The 19,976-nt window shown below is 39.1% G+C and overlaps 2 protein-coding genes across 3 annotated transcripts in view; one reads left to right on the forward strand and one right to left on the reverse strand.

Annotated features, from left to right (window-relative positions):
- LOC105457742 (WD repeat-containing protein 61) overlaps nucleotides 1-1,053 on the forward strand; it is a 3,342-nt gene extending 2,289 nt beyond the window's left edge. Inside the window, exons 7-8 of the mRNA XM_011702578.1 lie at nucleotides 660-831; nucleotides 917-1,053. Of these exons, the coding sequence (XP_011700880.1) occupies nucleotides 660-831; nucleotides 917-1,018 (274 nt within the window). The 3' untranslated portion in view covers nucleotides 1,019-1,053. The remainder of the gene's footprint in view (nucleotides 1-659; nucleotides 832-916) is intronic.
- The window catches only part of LOC105457741, a 53,230-nt gene continuing 34,307 nt past the window's right edge, over nucleotides 1,054-19,976 (reverse strand). For both annotated transcript variants that reach the window (XM_011702576.1, XM_011702577.1), the window contains 8 exons: nucleotides 13,720-14,151; nucleotides 12,185-12,379; nucleotides 7,981-10,718; nucleotides 7,759-7,850; nucleotides 7,574-7,675; nucleotides 7,416-7,491; nucleotides 7,086-7,338; nucleotides 1,054-6,986 (listed from right to left, as the gene is read on the reverse strand). In XM_011702576.1, the coding sequence (XP_011700878.1) occupies nucleotides 2,730-6,986; nucleotides 7,086-7,338; nucleotides 7,416-7,491; nucleotides 7,574-7,675; nucleotides 7,759-7,850; nucleotides 7,981-10,718; nucleotides 12,185-12,379; nucleotides 13,720-14,151 (8,145 nt within the window). In that variant the 3' untranslated portion in view covers nucleotides 1,054-2,729. The remainder of the gene's footprint in view (nucleotides 6,987-7,085; nucleotides 7,339-7,415; nucleotides 7,492-7,573; nucleotides 7,676-7,758; nucleotides 7,851-7,980; nucleotides 10,719-12,184; nucleotides 12,380-13,719; nucleotides 14,152-19,976) is intronic.

Consider the following 19,976-nt stretch of genomic DNA (forward strand, 5'->3'; position numbering starts at 1 on the left):
TTTGTGACGTCCCGTCTAAATTTTTATTCTGTTATCCAACCGATTCGATTTAATTCAATAAACCACATAAATACGTAATCTCTTATTATTATTCTTTTATATTTATCCTACATATATATATATATATATATATATACGTATACACACACACCATACATAAGATGACAATTCTACGGAATTAAATCCAAATCTTTTACTGGACAAAATTACTGTTTGTGCACTGAGCTAAATTAGTATGTGTATTTACGAGTGCACCTAACCTGCATTCTCGTAAATACAATATATTAACTTTATTACTAAAAAAATAAATCAATACTTTACTCAAATAAATTAGAAGGAGAGCTACAGAGCCAAAGCCACGCAATTGCGTTCTAAATTATAATTATATAGTGAATTTTTTAAGTAATATGAAAATTTTATTTGTAATTTACTGTTGAAAATGACCGTCTAGGGTCGAAACGTCCGTGAAATTATTGTATGTATCTTTATTTATTTGTATTATTTTTTAAATATATTTCAATTGGCAACATTATCTGGCCTTTGCTCTGTAGCTCTTCTTCTAATTTCTTTAAATTCTATTCATTAGAGCCTTTATATATATTTATAATTGAAATTTTAATACTTTATATTTATTTAGCAAATTTTTCTTTTTTATTTAGCAAAGATGCAAATCTAGCAGGAACAATGTCCGGCCACGCTTCGTGGGTACTCGGCGTAGCTTTCTCACCAGATGGACAACAATTTGCATCAAGTAGTTCTGATCATACAGTCAAGATCTGGGAATTAGCACAAAGACAGTGTCTGCATACATTTCGTGAACATAAAGATCAGGTATGTCTTTCAAAACTTGAAATAATTTTTAGTTTAAATAATGTTTAATTTTTTAAAATTTTAATAAATGCAATTTTTATAATAGGTCTGGTCAGTCAAGTATAATCCACAGCGAAATAACATAATTGCGTCAGTATCTGAGGATAAATCTATTAATTTATACGAATGTCCGATATATGACAAGTAATTACACCAAGGATCAATAAATTTTTTTATCTGCTACACTTTTTATTCTGTTTATTAGTTGCAAACAACCGATGACACATTTCCTTCAAAGTTTAGATTATGATAAAGACCGGGGAATATTCTTAGCTATAAATTTTATTGTACTGCAAGTAATAATGTACAAACCATAAAGGTATCTGACGAATTTAAAACGCGATATGTAACAAATTATTCTTAAAACCTAGAGCGAAATGAAAATGACATTACAAGAATAGTGTAGATATTTTTAATATTAAAAAAAAATAATACATTTGTTGAAGAATAACATAAAGTTACCCTGACGTGGTTCCAAGTTGGCAGAGTTAAATTTAATTAACTCGAACTGGAGCAGAGTAGAATTGCTGACAGAAGAGGTTTTTTTTCTCGATTAAACTAATAAATATAATAAATTCTAGTTCATGTACCAAATAATCTCCTTCTGGTGAGAGTTTGGTAATGATCTGACTCCCACACAAAAGGAAAATTGACACGATATAAAGGATAAGAAATGAAGATTAAAGATAAAATTAAAAACGAAACTAAAAATTAAAAAAAATATTGCAGCTGCTCGTCTGCATTGAATCTTTGATGAAAGATAAAAAAATGTTATTGTAATAATTAAATACGTAGCATTTTGATCTCAGATCTATGTCTGATGTCACTGATCTATACATCCCTTTACATTTATTTCCGAAGGGGATTTTGATAGGCTGTTTATAAGTGAAACGAGTATTCATAATACATGTAGTATATGACGAAAATAGACGATATATTGCCTTGTAGACTAGAAACAAAGTAATCATCTTATAAAATGTTTGCCCCCGTTATTGTAATGCCATTTTTAGCAAACTACTTAGACCGTTCTACGCTCACAGTCGATACAAACGGTACTTTCTCATTAATTTTTTTTTAACTTTATTCCAGATCTTCATCGTCTAGTACTTATCAGTCTTCAAAAAAGTAATTAGACTTTATATCCGTTTGTTAAGAAATGGTACGAATCGATTAATATGAAGGAAATAAAATACAGATTGCCTCTTCTCTCTCTCTCTCTCTCTCTTCGATTTTTCAACTTCAAATACGAAGATGTATCATTAGCAATGTATCATCAGCGCATCGTGTTATACATAAGTTTAAACGTGCTACTAAAAACTCTTTCTACATCCTTCACTCATTATATCGACATATATATATATACAAAATTGAATAAATAACCGATCAGAATCACCGCTATGCACTATGGATTTTCGACTGATTCTCTCTCTCTCTCTCTCTCTCTCTCTCTTTTAAACTCGGAATTATTCTATATCATGTATATATACAACAGACAAAATGGACAGGAATGATCTTGAGATTTCCTATTAATATTTCACATTTCTGTCGTTATTGAAGAAATTGGCATCGTGTACGAGATTACGGATATTGTACCGTAATTATTTTTTATCCTGGATAAAATATTGAAAGACTTGTATGCGCGTCAACGCGTACACGCGTACGTAACAAGACAAAGGGGGAGAGGGGGGGGGGGAAATGATTAAAATTATCTACTTGTAATGCATATCACATGACGAATGTGTGTGCGGACAAAACATATATATAGCAAGCGAATTATACACAATGACTAGTCAAGAATGAAGAGGAGGCGATTATTACAGAACTTATTCACGCTTTTCGTTTAGAGGATTCGTCTCTCCCTATACCGTTGTTACTCGAGCAGACCCCGTGGTTATTTCCGCGTGGCGATCCGCCGCCTCGAATTTATCCTGATCCTCGTCCGATCTGGTTTTGATCGCTTGCGATGGAATGTCTGGCCTCGGATTGTAGTTGAATGGCGGCACGATCGCTGAAGCTGGCGTCCGCACGCTACTGCTACTGCTCTCCGCCGTTGCCGTCGTTGGATCTGGTACGCGGATGAAAGAACCAAGCCTGGATATTCTCTTGGTGGGGTCCGCTTCTGCCGCGAGATCGTCGCTCGATTGCTTCCTCATGGTCACCAGGATATCGCTCAACTGCGTGATCTCCCGTTTGTACGTCTCGGACGATTTCACTGGAATCCTGCAGAGCGTCTCATGGGCATTTATGCTCGTCAAGTCGCAAGAGTTCCTGTACTTGACACCGCCAGATCCAATCTGCGCGCCCAAAACCGGCGGTCGACTGGATTTGTAGGGGAACGTCTCGTTGTCGCTGCAGCTGTCCTCCTGGGAAATTCCCTCGAACGTAGAACTGCGGAACAATCTGTACGCCGGCGGGTCGTCGAGTGTAACAGCAGCTGCGGCGTCCACCTCGGCGCTATTGGCGGGTCTTATCCACTGCCTAGTGTCCTTTTCGAAACGCTGCTTATTCTTGCTCTCCTCGACCTTCTTCCAGAGGCTCGCGATCTTACTCGTTGCTTCCTTCGCCAACTTGCGATTTTGTACGCTCACAGATGAATTGGAAACTATACTGGAGTTACTATTAGATCGTTGCCCCAATGGATCAATCTTCCGAACAGTCTTGTCATTCTGGAGTACGTTACCGTTAAGAACTTTCGTTGGCACACCCGTTTTTCCAGACGATATTTTCTTCGGTGCCATTAACGATCCTTTAGACGGTTGCATTTTCTCGGAGCTAATAGCTATCGTCATTTTTGGCTGATATTCTTGTTGTGCTTTTACGGAGGTAGATTTTCCCACTGCCGGATATATCTTGGACGAGGCACCTCTGATCGGTTTGGCGATCCTCGTCTTTATCGGAGAAGAAGACGCGGAATGCACCGTCGGAGCGTTCTCCACCTCCGGTTCGTCCTTTGTGAAAGTTCCTTGACGCTCCAACAGCTTGATCGGGACCTCCGGCGGTTTGCTGTCGGTTTGATAGTTCGACGAGCAAGCCGGAGGTGTGCTGTGACGTTTAGTGGGTTTTGTGAATGTTAACGTGGATCCCTTTTGAGGCACGGAGGCCCTCTTGGATACAATCGCCAAATTTCGTGTCTTCTTTTCGGTGTCTGCAGGAAGCAAAGTCCTCTTCGGGCTCGTGTTAGATTTCGCGGATTTCGGAAAATCTTTCGTAGCAATCGTCGTGCTATTATTATTTTGCCGTAAAGTGGTAGCTCTGGTAGCTCTGACGATGGGTGAAGTGTTGCTGCGACCTATTGGTATCCCGCTGACAAGGTTCACTTGCTTCAACGGCGAGGATTGCGGGGTCGGCTTTCGCGTTATTGGATTGGAATAAAGCGCCTTCCTTCGTCCTCGAATAGCTTTTGGGCTTTCCGGCTCCGATTTATCCGTCCCATTGGAATCCACGCTTGGATCTCGACCTGACATTCCCGGCTTGATTATCCGTGGCCTTTTTGTCTCCCTGGATTCCTGTCCCTCGTCGGCGCAATTAGACTCTTCGTCTTCACTGCCTGAATCAGCTAGGTCTGCCAAGTCCTCGTAAGCGACTTCTACGTGCTCACCTTCTAATTGTTTCTCACTGTCAATGTTCGCCATGGAACTTTTGGCATATTGTGTACCCATCAATTTTCTTGAAAGTCCGTTTACGCAATGCAGTCTTAGATTATGGTCAGCTTTAGGCTCGTTCGACGCCAAGGTTACGGTTGCACAACGCGAAATATTATCTCCGGTTGAATTATTAGCTTTACTTGACTCATTCAGAGTGTTCAGCACGATAGTAGCGTTCTGTTCTAGCATATTTTGAATTTCCTCCCGCATACATTCTTGCGCGCTCGCTTGTCGCACTTCCGTCGAGTCGACGCTCGAAGTTCGATACTCGGTACTGCGCTCGGTTTCCTTGAACATGGTTTCCGAATCGTTCAATGTCCTGGTGCGATATCTCTCCTTGCTTTCATGTGAATCCCCGCGTTTTCTTCTCAATGCTTTGCACATGGGTAACTTCGTGAGCATAGGAATCGAGGACTTGGCGGGAGATGTAGCTTCTTGCAGCTTCTCGACAGCATCTTCAACGGTCATCCTGTGTGCCGTCTCTTCCTTAGTTTGAGCCATACTCAGATCTGGGAAGGGATTCCCCAGCACTTGTGTCTGAAATCTCGCTCTATTTTCTTGTCTACGTTGCTTTGGCGTCAGTTTCGAAAAGGGAGAACATTTTCTGCGTGGAATTCTATCACCCGCGTCACTGGCAACACCGTCTTGCCTCCGACGTTCTTCCTCTTCCTTTTTGACGATCTCTGCAGCAATGGTATATGTCTTGTATCTCTCCTTTGCCAAGTTTCGCTTTTGCTTCGGGGTCAAGTAGTTCCTCGAGTGCGGTCGCTTCTTCGGCGTCGATTCCGCCGAGCTGCTGACACAATATTCAGACGAGATTGGCGTAGCCGCCTCGTCAGTGTCGTTCTCCGCTTCGTCTATCACCTCCGCCACGATCGAGTGCACCGCCTCGTCGGTGTGCAAATCCATATCTATGCACAAAGTGTCACTGCACATAGTATCAGTGGTCGCCTCCATCGTGGACTCATCCATTTCGGTCACTTCGTTGAACAAGGATGGCGGATTGATGTTTTCGAGGCATTCGCTCAGGCTGTTATTCGCGCTGCCCTCGACGTAACGCATACACGTCATTGACAGCACGTTGGCAACTGGCTTCAGCATTTCGAACACCGCCGGGTCACTGCCAGTCAGACTGTGCGAGTCTTGCTCCTTCGAATCCGCAATTTCCGACGTGATACTGGCTACGCTCAACATGCTATTCTCCATGTCACCTACATCCGGCAATTCGTCCATCATAGACGGCGGCTTGACATTTTCCAAATGCGAGCTAGTGCACTCGTTCAGCAGATTCTCCAAACTAGTCGTGTGACTCTGACTCTGACCCAATGCTCGCTTCGCCACCACGCCGACCGGCAAGGACTTCTTCCGCACGTTGCGAGGATCATTGGGATTTTTCACTGGCGCCGGTGGCAACGACGTGGAGTAACATCTATCGCGATTGACGAATATCTCAGTATTGTCAGCAGTGCCGGCGTAGCTTGCAGTCAATGAGAGCAAACTTCCCATCGAGGATGGCGGTTTGATCGCTTCGAGATCGATGGATGCTAGACTCGTTGTTTCGAAATCATTCTGATTGCTCGTCTCCGCATCCACCGCTTCTGCCAGCTTGATAGCCTCACGTTGAATGATCTTCGATTCCGTCATGTTGATTTGCTCATTGTTTTCCGATATGGTAGCGCGCTGATCTTCCTGCGCGTCGCTGTTGAACGAAGCAACTAGTGGTGCGCTCATGCTGATGCTGGGGAAAGAAATGTCATTGGGCGAATCCTCATTCCATGTGTCGCACGTCAAACTCTGTTTCATTGTACCAGAGTCCCGTTCACGTATCGCTTCAGTTTGCTGAACTAACGTTGCTGTCAGTCGATCTAATGAAGCAATCATAGCATCGGGATCTCTCTGCCGTCTATATGTCTCTTCTTTTATATGCTTCTCCGCGCTACCGCGATGCAGAACATCCGAGGTCCTCACGATTTCGAAGGTTGCTTCTGGTTTTCCGTTCACGTTACCGTCAATCTCGTCAATTTCATCATTATTTTTTCCTTTTATGAAATCTACTTGTTTGTTGTACAATTCTAGTTGTGACTTAACGTAATCTGCGTTGCTTTTGTCAAAAGCAATGTTGCTTTCAGATTTTATCCCGGGTTGAATACACAATTCTAAAAGCGCATGTTCAGACTGTTCGACAGAGTCGATCGACTCGTTGCTTTCGAAATCTTTTGATTGCTTCATAGATGGTATATTTGCGAGCCGAACATCAGTTATTGCTTCGTCTATTCTAATGGAGTTATTTTGATCTGTACCATCAGTTATGACAAAATTATTGGAAATGTTTGTATTTAAAGATGCATTAGATTTCTGTAATGCAGATATTTTTCCTTCTGAGAAATTATTGCCGAGATTGTTATCCTTTAATGTTTTTATGGTAGCGTTATTCGATTTCTCATTATCCACGCCATTCACGTTTGTCATTACCTATGAACAAAACATCTTTTAAAACATAATTAAAATATATATTATATATAATATAGATTGTTATGTTGATATTAAAAAATCAATCTGAAATATTCTTACTGTTATTGTTGTCGGATGAAGATTCTCTTTAGACAATTTTTCATTATCTTTCGCGTCCTTTCTATTCTTTTCTGTCAAAACATTTTCAGCTGTTCCACGAGACTCTGCATATTTTATATTAAACGATGAACTGTCGGACACAATTCCTTTATGTTCGACTTGATCTAAAGCAAGACTAGTTTGATATCGAGTCAAATTAGTTTCTGATCGAGGAAGTTTTTCAAGATTATTTCCTATGAAAGAATGTCTATGCCTACAAAATAAGATAATTTCGTGAAAATTACAAAATAACAAATTACGTAATTTCCACACTAATAATGAATATCTTACCGATTATTTTGCATTCCAATGTTAATACAAGCAGCTAATAAATCCTCGTCATCCTCGTCTCCATCGCTAACTTGATCTATATATATTCGAAAAAAGTTTATTATATTATTGAATTGTTAGAGTATTTTTTTCACAACGGAATTATATATGTTACTTACATCCTGAATCGTTATTAGAAGTCTTTAAACCAGTGCTGCTAGATGAGAGTTCAATGTCACTCGATGGTAAATCTTTATTTACTTTACTATTTTGTTTGGAGTCTGCAATTTTATATTATTTATATTATTTGTGAGAAAATTTAAACAATAAATCATATTGGGGTAAATGAAATGTTTTAGATTACCTAGACTATTAATCCTAGAACTAGATTCCTTCTCATGATCGTCATTATATTCAGAGTTTCCTAATATCATCGAAATTGGCGTTGTTCTGATACTGCGAAAATATCATGCAAATAATTATATATTAAACGGCTGTTATAATTTAATAATTTATTATTCAAATGCATCGTTGAATTTTATATAAATTTAAAATATCATGATTATATTTAAGAAAGCATAATTACCTTGAATGGCTTTGCATGATTGCGTCCTCCCGATTGCCTTTGAGACGCTTGCTCATATCTTCTTCAAGATACGGTAACGAACGATTCGTGCTCTCATCATCCGTAAGATGCGTCACGTCTCGTAAATTTAATTCCGTTTCCGATTCGGTAAAGTCCTTCAGTTTTGGTACGTCTGTCAAGAACGACACTTTGCATTCACCATGATCCTCCACGCGACTCGCCTTATATTGCTCCGGTAATTTCTTCGACGAGCTTCTTATACGGCTATCATCCTGCAGATCGGAAGCGGAAGTGGCTCTGGACGAATTCAAGGACTCGCGCGGCGTACCCTCCGTGTAATAAGTCTTGACCGTGTCCTCGTGCACGAGTCCTTGATCAGTGCTCGTGAAGAAGTCGGAATGTTGTTTCTCATCGTCTATAGTTTGCTCGCCGTAGCGCAAACTATAGTCGGTTGGTTGATCCAAATCTGTTTCGGCATAATCACCGAATAAATTATCGTCCGGACTGTGAACGATCGTTGCGGGCGATATTGCCTTCTGAATACTGTTTAACGCGTCGTGTTGGTGCAATAAGACTTTTCTCGCGTTCTCTTTCATAGGAGGAACATCAGGCAGATAGGAGGCTGACTTCGAATTGTCGATAGCTGTGTTCGCGGTTGTTCGCCGATAATCCGATTTAACGCGGACAATCGTTTCGACTTCCTCGGACACGCTAGATTGACTACCAGCCTTGGACGAAGACATGCTTTGATCGATTAGAGACATGTTGTTCTCGATGGATGAGTGCAGCGAGGTCTGAGAAGGTTCTTGATTGGGCACTGCAGCCCACGATATAGTAGAATTCGTGCATCTCAGTTCGTTTAACGTCGGATCGAAAACGTCGGACGGTCTTAGTTGTTCTGGTGACGCGTTCTTGTAACGCAAGGTGTATTTTCTCTCGGAGGAAGTGGCTTTTACGTGAGAGTCACCGCACACGCCATTGTTGCTGAATCCGACGGCGGAATGCAGTGACGAGGATTGTTGCTTGATCTGCGAGTCGGTAAGTGACGTCCCATTCAGAACATGACGATTTACTCGCTCAAACATGGTGTCGGAATGTGTGCTCGTCACAGAACGCATCGAGTCTTTACTCTCGCTCCTGGTGACTCCGTTACACTTGGCGGTGGATGTGCTGGGTTGACTGTGCAACTGATAGGAGCGCACTCCATGAACATTAATGCCGAGGAAGCTGTGATCAAGTTTGAATGTAAACTTATCATCTTTGTTAGTCGGCGACGTGCTCGGCTCGATGTTGTCACACGTTTCAGCCAGATTCTGATCAATCTCCTGCTCCAGTGCCCGCTGCCTGCGGGCGGCTAGGCTCGGCAAGGTCGACAGTCCTAGTCCGCGAGCGGTGGAGTCCAAATGGACGAGATTGTTACAGCCGGGTCTTGCGCTCAGTAGATTCTTCAAGGCTGCGCTAGAACCCATCGAGATCATCTTGTGCTTGGAGTGAACAAGACTGCGCAACATCGGTACGGCGCCTAGATCCCAAAGAAGACGTTGATCCTGGGGACATCGCGCGGACAGATTCCAGAGCGCTCCGCAGGCATTGCTGACTACTGTCAAGCTGGGCGATCTCAATTGCTGTAGAAGAACTTGTAGACAGCCTCTCTCCCTTACGATAGTTCGATAATCCTCTCGCACCGCTACGTGGCTCGATACGTTTCTCAGAATACCACCGGCGTTTTCGACTATTGCAAGCGTCTTGGATGGCGCCTTATAGCTCAGCATGTCGACGAGGAAGGCCAAGGCGCCGTCCACGGCGCAAATATCGACTTTGTTCGTACTGCAGTGGGCCGACAGATTCCACAGAGCGGACAGGATTGATTTGAGGGTAGATTCTTTGCGGCCTTCCATGGCGGCTTTCATCAGACCTATCACCGCGCCCACTTCCCTCAGAGTCTGTTTGCTGCTACTGTCGGCGCGCCAGGACAGATTTCTTAGAACGCTCGCCGTTACTTGTCTAAGGTCATCGCTGGGACTTCTCAGCTGCGAGACTAACGCCTTCATAAATTCCTTGAAGGAGCAGAGCAGTGCCTTGTTATTACCGTCGCCGAAGGTCAAGTTGGTCAACGCCATTCCCGCGTATCGTCGCAACGTGATGCAATTTTGATCGTCGTTCTCGCTGCCATGAGCCAAGTGATCCATCTCGATGAGTTCAGCGACCGCGTGGAGACCGCCTAGCTGGCACATTGCGTGGCGATGTGCCTCATCGAAGGATAGCTTCATAAGCGCGGCTATTGTCGCTGCGGGGTGTCCCCTCTCAAGATCGTCCGTGTGCTGATCTTGTTCTAAGAACATCCTCAGACTTTGACAATAGTCGCGCAGTTGCTCGAGAAAGCGAAGTACTCGCGCTTCCCGGCGACCAGCTCTTTCGTCACTCTTGGCATGCACCACGTTGTGTAACGCCTGCATAGCTCTGTCCCGAGTATCAGGATTCTGTCCAGGCGCGTGAATCAGCTGTACCAGTAGCGGCAGGCAGCCGGACTGTCTCATTACCAGGCAACTGTCTATGGAAGTACTCATAGAGAGCAAAGTCGTGCTCATATCATCCCGGCCATTCTTCTCGAGCATACCCAGTAGATTGTACACCACGTCCACCTTTGCACCTAAACGCCGGTGACCTTGCAGCTCCGCGGAATTGCCTTCGAGACCCGCGGAGTTCGATGATGAGAAACTCATTACGCTGGCGACATCCTACACATAGACATAGATTTTCGTGTTTAATGTTTTCATTTTTCCAGATAATACATAAATCTAAAGAATGCTTCGATTTCTCAAACATCTCTTTAGATTGTCCCTTTTTCTTACATTATTTGGAATTCACAATTCACGCGACTGATAAATAATATGTATACGTGCGTGAATTTGTAGCGACAAGAAGCGATACGCAAATAGCATGAACTTGTAGCCGCAACCTTCGGTCACAACTCCAGCAAGTGTCATTACTTTCCTTACAGCAGTGCGTATGTTAATATGGCAATGTGTAATGAGGGTATATCAATAAAGACAATATTAAAAAATAAAACTACAAGGCCATAAACGAGCAATTCTTGGGTCTTCTAATAAATATTTCATTTAAATATCTGGATGTACAGATATGTATAATTGCGGTACCAATTTTGACTTAATTACAGCTGTAATACTTTTACGCTGTAATTACTTTTTGTAATTAATACGTAACTACATAAGAAATCCAAAATAATACATATATAAAACACGAATAATAATATAAATAATGTCAATGCAATCAATCGATAAGAAAAAGATAGAATAGTCATTAGAACAAATCCGAATGATGATCTGTAATTTGACCTGAATTAACTCCACATGTGTACGTCCATTTATTCATTCGCAAAAAAGTCCAAGATATTGAGAGATACATTAATTATTATGAACAAGTACTCAGTTATGAAACGCATTAATATAGTAAAGAAATTTATATATACAAAACTATATCAATAAAATTCAAACAACGTGCAATGATTGAATTTTTAAATCGCTAAGAACGTAATGCTAAAACTAAAATTTATCGTTGCAAAACTGTGTATAGTAAAAAGACTCATGTTCATTGAAAGTATAGTAAATCATTAGATTATTAAATTTCGTCATTGTCAACCGGAGTATGCCAATATTGCCGCAATGGAAAATTTTTTTCTTTTGAAATTTTGAGGTCGCTTTTGAATGATACGGCGGTCATTTTTGATGATTTCAAATCAACTTTTCAGTGATTTTTATCAGTCACCAAAACTCGAAGTCTTTCATTACAAGATTAGTCAGCAATATTAAAATTCAGCGCGCATTGTTTGAATTTCGATGATATTGATCCTTATCACACGACGCCATGTTAACACTGTTTCAGAAAAGACTGCAAAGAAAGATCGAGTCAAACTTGTTAAAGTTGTGGCTGAAGCGCTTACAAGTTCACGTTATTCGCGTATCTTTCTTTACTACATTAGTGTACGTACATTATTTATCAGCCGTCCCACGTATATATGTATGCATATATACGCCGAGTGTTTCAGAATTATCTTTCTTCCAAAATTACCGAATGTTCTTTTAACCATCGAAGGAATAGGTCGGTGGTTTCGCGACACCCCGTATGCTGCCTACGAAAGGCAGCACAAATCGTAACAATACGCCGTTATAATCGTTCAACTTACATTGTGCGCAGCGAGTGATGTGCTCTGCTGGGCCGGAAAGCCAATCTGCTGATTAGCCCATACGTCTCTTCTGATGGGCCACGTTCCGCGATACGAAGACGGTAGCCTGTGGCTAGACAGGGAAGTGCTATTCTGTTTAGCTTCCTCTTCGCTGCTGCCATCCTCATTGTAATGTTTACTTCTCCTCAGGTAAAACTGTAATAAGAAGAAATTTTTTTTCTCTCGACTTCGAACTCGCGTCACAAGTGAGAATAAATTTTTTGCGCTTTCATCCGCACAAGACCTTTTCCTCCGCGACAGTTGTCTCTTCAATGATACGATGCAGCCATTTTACACTGATGTCTGACACGGTTTCTTTCGAAATGTTTACTTATTGTGACTGCGTGTGTATAGTGATACAAGAAAGGCAAAATAACGCAAAATAATTTGTGATTTTGTTTATCGACATCTTAGCTTCGGCCATAATTCAAACAAGATCTTTTTTTACATCTGCGAATCGTCAATTCTCTCCGTACAGAATAACATATATACAAGAGGGAACGTGCTGCATCGCACTTGGAGCTTGAAATTTTCAACACGTGCGGATGAATAGGGAAGCGATGCAACACAAATGCATCTTGGAAGGTGATGACTTAAAGGGCCAGGCCCAACGAAAGAGAAAGGACAGAGCGACAGGGTTCCGGAGGAAAGAGAAAATATGTATACATGTGCGCGGAGAGCGAAAACGAGAGAGCTAGAACTGTGGTGGGATAACAGCGCGAGACAGAGACGAAAGTCGAGGGCTGCCCCGTAAAATCAATACGGGATACGTTAGTGTAGGTGTATATACTCGTGCGCCACGAGTATAAGGCAATTCGTGTAGCAGTGGTTTTCAACCTTTGTTCCTTTCACAGAGACTTACACGACAAATGAAAAAAGAAACCATGTGATTTCAAGAAGAATTACATTGTAATTTAATGCGATTATAATTTCTATATTATTGAAATTATACTTGGATGTGCGAAATGCGTGCAAAGAAAATTAAAAGAACTAATCTTTGTCAGATTGAATACGTATAATGCTATCGTCAATTTTTTTCCATATTTCGAAATGATTGAAGACACTTTACGTTCGGAATCTTAATCTTAATTGTTCTGTAATTGAAATTCAGACTTTACCTTCAAAATAAATGTTATGTTATCAGCAAAGTCTAAACGAAACAATTTAAAAGAACAACACTTGAATACATTAATGACGCATTGCTGGTCCAATGATGATATTAATATTGATATAACAAATAATATATCACGTGAATCACTCTATAGCTATACAACTCGAATTGATCCAAACCACAATAAACAATCTCAAGTCATGCCGCGGTAAAGCGGGCTTCATTAAAGAGCTCTTCACGCCATTCTATCAGCAAATAAATTAAAAAAATCTCTCTCTCTCTCTCTCTCTCTCACGTATGAATATATTCGAAATACTTTATGTACACACTATGATATACACAAAAAAGGAGCGCGTTCTGATAATAGAATGAGAAAGAGGCTAACCTCGGGACTCGGTGTTGACGAGCGTCGTTCGTCTTCCTCCTTGGTCTCCGGCTCCATGGCATCCTCCTTACGAATTTCAGCGACGAGAGGAAGGTAAATACGTGGCGGCCTCGGCGCTGCGGCATCGACGACGGCGGCGCCCTTCACAGCGGCGCATCTCTGTGTGATGGTGGCGGTGGTGGCGGTGACGATAGGGTTGAATGACGCTGCTGCGGCGTCGGCAGCCGAGTCCAGCCTGCGCGATGCCAGGGGTGGCGGCGACGACTGCCGTTCCCTCTGTGCGCTCCACGCACTGGCGACGCCTTCCACCCCGATGCTCACCGTCGCCGCCGCCGCCGCCGCTGCCGCCGCCGCCGTTATCGCCGACGACGAGCTGCACGACACGCGACCCTCCGTTGCGCGCGATCTATCCCGGTGGGTTTCCGCGTTCTCCTGGAAAGAGAAGAAAAAAAGGGAAAAGTGCATCAGCGCGGAAGTGATGATGAAACATAAAGAGAAAATAAAGAGAAAAAGACATACTTTCTATTTCTTTGGATTCCTATAAAATTTGAAGTTTCGTGAAAAAAAGATCATCGCTGAATGACAAAAGGTCAAAACTCGTGTAAATTTATGGGAGTATATATATAGATTTGTAATGATTGTTTATATATTTATTTGTAGATATATATCTCTCGTCTCAGCATGATTTTTCTATATTTTTTTATAAAATTTATAATAAAACCTATCAATCAACAGCTCATTCGTCGCCGTAATGTTTCTATATGAAAAATTAATACATTAAATATAAATCGGGGTATCTTTTCATTCACACACATCACTCACATTATTCGAGAAATGGCGAACGTGTAGGCAAAAATGAAAGGAGATTAGCATTCATTATCATATTTAAGCCATTATACGGTGCAATTAAATGTATCCGGTGCGCTCGTAATTAAGTGACTTGGCTGTCTCGACAGGTTTATTCACAAATAAATCGCCCGATTTAATGCACCTTTTGATTTCGATCGGCTCGTATCGTTCGCGCGCAATCTTTTCTCCACCTGTTGGTGAAAGCGTGCGAGCGCAATAACGATTGAAATCATTATTTCGTTCCTTCAGCGTACAATATATGTACAAATGTTATTAGGTACAGTGTGTGTTTAAAGTGTGCATCATATGCTTGTGCCACTTTCCAATCTTAAAGTCAAGGTCAAGGCAACGCGTTATAAATATATCGCTGTATTTTATCAAGGTAACGAGGAACGCCCGTTTGTAACTTATTATTAGAAAAGCTTTCGTATAAATGCTAAATCGTAATGCGGCGATGATCCGCGATATATACATTAGCACTGCACGTAATACGCATATATAACGCATTGTTAATTAGCACGCTGCTCGCGATATAGTTGCTTGCGTAATTATGCGGGGGCAGCCGGCAGAAGATTTTATCGTGCTGCGATTTTACGTTCCACGCCAACTGCCAGAAATGCAGTTCAACGCATGCGAAAGACACTTAATCCATGAAGACTACACATCTGTGTAGTCGCAATGTATACAGGGTGTCTCATTTTATATTTGACAGTCAAATATTTGGAAATCGCGAGGTTTGAGAGAAAAATGTTTTAGAAAAAGTTGTAGGGTTTCGAGGGGGACATAAGATGATAACATTGGTTTGACCCTGAGTGGCGTCGTTAAGGCCAGGACACTTTGAATTTTTTAAATGGAACCACTCATTTTTCGTTGCATATTCTTGTAGCTTATTTCAAGAGCTTTCCAAAACACATATATAAAATGTTTTTTGGTTAAGTAAATCTCGAGTTATAAAGCTTGAAAGTTACAGTACCACCGGCATTAACATTATCTAAGGTGTCCGAACAATGATTGAAACCTTTTGAACGTTGTTCAGGATCGTGAGCTTGACAATTACTAAAAAAATTTATTAAGACTCCTGTTTATTTACCATTACTATCTGTAGATTGTGCCTCTAGAAGTGAGAAAATACATAATAAAAATTTTTGCAAAATATGTAGATATATGTATGTATGTATATTAAAATAAAATATGTGTATTAAAATGGAAATACGTTTCAAACAACAGTTACAACGGACAGAACCGACTTGTAAAATATATACTGAAAACTGTCCTTTTATTTCGTTAATTAATAAAATAACCATATATCTAAAAATGAATTATGCATAATCATAAACGAAATGAGCTATATATGTTCACAGCTGTGACAAGTGTTAAATTAATAATATATAGAAATAAATGATTTAATTTCTCCTCAAATAGGTAGTTTAATATTTTATAAGTCTATTCTCTTTATCGATTGCAAATGTTGTTTTATTGAAAATATTGCTATAATTTCTATTAATTTCAATTAATACATTTTACAAGAGTTTTTATTTATTTCTTGCTTCTGACAATGAGTCTAGGGATGTGTCGGATATCCGGCAACTATTTGGTATCCGGCCAATCCGATTATTTTTCCACAATCCGGCCGACTAGCTGGATAATTCGGTTATTTAGCCAGATTATAAAAAAGTCGTTTTCCACAACTGATAATAATTACATTTAAAATTTAAATTTTTCAAATGCAATGAGTACTAAATTAATAACTTACTCTATATAAATGTAAGATATACTGAAAAAACAATTTTTACAATTAAGTAAAATTAATATTAATACTAAAATGTGCTATAAAAATTTAATAGCAATAATGTTGTACATAATATTATGTACTTTAGTACTTTGCAATAAATCCAAATAAAAAATTAACTTGAAAAATGTAACAGTTGATTAGTATCAACTGTTACATTTTTTATAAAAAAAGACAAAAATTTTTCTTTTCTCTCTTCTTTTTATATTTCTTTTCTTTTTTTCTCTTTTCTCATTTCATGTATATTTATTTTATATTTATTTTATATTTCGGTTAATCAATATCATATCTAAATACAAAACTTTGCTCAACATTTTTACAATAAAAAGCTCAATAAAAATATATATCAATAAGTTCTGCGTTAAGCTTGAATCAAAATATGCATTGCAGATTGAGTATTATGAATTGAAGATTAAAATTTCATCAATTAGATATTAATTCCTAATTTGTTTTATTCTAATTAATCAAATCCTAATCCTTAATCTCCAATTTACAATTCTTTTTTTGATTGTAAAAAAACAGTTAAATTTTTATTTTTTCAACTTTCTTGTGTAGTGCGTATATAAGTACGTAAATGAATGCGGACTCGTTAATTAAGTAAATAATCTCTTTATTCAATGAGTGTACGATCTTTCCGGTTGAACGTCCAATTTAATTCTATTCTGTTTTCTGCGAGTCTCTTTTTAAATCAAATTATTATTTTTCGTTGCTTGTAAGTCATATTAATACGACGATCATATGATTGAACATTGCACGTTATTATATTACACCGTACAACCGGTGTTCTTAACGGAAAGATTCTACGCCGATTCTTTCTACTACACTTGTGTAATTATCGGATATATCCGGTTATCCGTTTTTATTTGATAGCAATAAATGCCGGATTATCCGATATCCGGTGATTCGATAAATTATAGCCGGCACATCCATCACAATTTGAAATAATAGTTGAGAGTGAGAACAGAAGTCTTAAAGTTATTTTATTATAAAAAAATGATTGACAAAACAGTTTCGTTGATATTATCTCACGCTTATGTGTGACTCATTCATTTCTACATTACAGATCACGTAATAAAAACTCCGATCAGATAATGCCAATATCGAAACTTAAGACCGGTAATATACCACGTCCTGTCTCGTATTCTTTTTTCTGTTTAGAGCACTAATTACAGGTTGTTATTTATAATTAGTTTTAGCAGGATCTGGTTTAGATCGATAATTTCAATAACATTTTCATCAAATCAAGAGAATTAGATGATAAATAAAAACGAGATAATTCTTTGTATCTACATGCTTCTTCTTGCATGCGTAATTAAAGTGCGTTGAACTTCGTAAATATATAAGCAAAAGTGAACGCATCTCTCCGCTGTTATTTGCAGATATAGTCACTTTCACTATTTTCTTCGGCGTTCAGATATCCGATAAAATAGCGCGTGATTTTCCGAAATGGCCAATAAACTCAAGATAATTGTGAACTATACTAACGAGTCTAAAACTAGACTGTCGATAATTATGGCTACAAAGTTGATGAATTTATAGTTTTCGATAGTCATTCGTTTATTACATTTACTACGCGTGCAGCTTTCGGTACGATGTGTGTGTATTTATCGCATTAGAAAGATACATCTCTGTTCACCGTAATGAGACAAATCAAATCGATTGCAATACGATTAAACGATCTGCTAAATCGCAAAGATGAAAATAATAGGACAAGGCGAGAATTTACTTATAGCTTTCACAGCGGCATCGTCCGTTTCCTTTCTCCCGCGAACTCATTAATCGTCGACCGGAAAACTTGTGATTCGTGATCGGAAAAATAGCACGCGTCTAATGCAAATAATGGTCCGCGCTGCGTTCACAGAGTTGTGAAGCATGTTCGTGAAATAATTAACAGATAGTTCTTCGGATCTAAAATAAGCCACTTAATCGTTTCGATTTACTTAGAGCCTTACATATAGCACAGATAAGTCAAATTTGGCTTATTGTACCGCGTTGTGGGGCGATGTGAATGACACGTCGAGATAAGAGAACCGGCAGTTTAATGATGTCGTAATTGGCGAAGTGACTCAATTGCGATCGTGGGACAGATAGATACCTTAGAACATATATATAAATAAAAGGAGAATGGGGAATCAAAAAGCGTCTGATGGAAATGAGAAAGGAAATCATATACCTCTCTCTCTTGCTCTCTCTCGTGTGAGTCGATTTTCGAAAGTGCGCATGCGTGTCGTTTGGCCGCGCGCATGTGTAATTGCGAAAATCGACTCACAAAGAGAGAGCAAGAGAGAGATATATATCGGACGTGGACCTCTGTTCATCTTATGGGCATTCCTCTTCCATTTATATATGTTCTAAAGTCTTGTGTCCACGATACTAGGAAATCTAAATTCTCAAAACAAGAACTGTGTAGCCAATCAATTTGCAGCTTTTACGGAAACGCAGTAATTTTATTGGCTATACAGTTCTCGGGTTCGAGAACTTGAACCGATTTCTAGTATGGTGGACACAAGGCTTAAGATAGATACTCGCTTTTGTGATGATGCTGTGCACGCCCGTTTTTATTTCATCCAACTTGAAACTATTATTGTTATTATCAATATTATATTACACTGAGAGAAAAATATTTTGTATTTGTGACTATAATTACATAATAAAAAAATTATAGTTAGAAGCATTAGTAATAATTTTTAACTATTATTAGTAACTATTTTTATAGTTATTATTACTATAAAAATATACATCTAAGGTTAGTAATAATAACCTTATACAGTGGAACCTCCGTAAAAGTAACTTGTCAGGACCAACCGACCTCTGTAAAAGTAAACTCCGCCTCTATCCCCACTTTTTCAATGACGCAGACGAAATTTCAAAAACCTAATCTTAAATAACCTTGATTTTCATGCGCATGTGTTATATGTAATGAGGAGTCACCATAGGAGAGGGGATTACTGTATGGGAAGTTAAGATGTAACTTTTACGGAGGTTCGACTGTATGTATAGTCCTATCAAATATGGAAAAATTTTATTATAAATTATAATAATTTCAAATATTAATATAGTAAAATATTAAGATATATGTACGACAAATAAAATAAATATTTTTATGTAGTAAATGCAACTGCAATTATATAGTAAGTGTAACTATTTTCTTAACATTTGCTTACTATTTATATTGTAATAATAACTAAAAAATAAAAAAAACAAAAAATAATATCAATCATAATGATAACCATAATGTATTGTTAAAGTAGCTATAATTTGCATGGTTAAATTAATTATAATTTTATAGTTGTCCCTGAAATTCACTATAAATTATAGTTAAATTATGGTTATTCCAACAATATTTTTCTGTCGGTGTATCGTATAAAATGTATCGTTATTGATGATACCCAGAAACAGTACTGTGTCATTATCAATTATGAATCATGAGAATTATCTGAAGAACAAGAAGAACTTGATAATTTTTCAAAAAAAGGTAACGATTCGAAGTAAGCCATTAAACATAGGGAAAAGTTGCCGAATGCGTACCGGTCTCATAAAACGTACCTCTTCAATATTTTATAATTCCACTTAATAGAAGCAACATATAGTTACAAAAATATGAAGTAAATAAGAAATG

The sequence above is a fragment of the Wasmannia auropunctata genome, unplaced genomic scaffold (genome assembly GCF_000956235.1).
Source record: "Wasmannia auropunctata unplaced genomic scaffold, wasmannia.A_1.0 LD335086.1, whole genome shotgun sequence".
Lineage (NCBI taxonomy): Eukaryota > Metazoa > Arthropoda > Insecta > Hymenoptera > Formicidae > Wasmannia > Wasmannia auropunctata.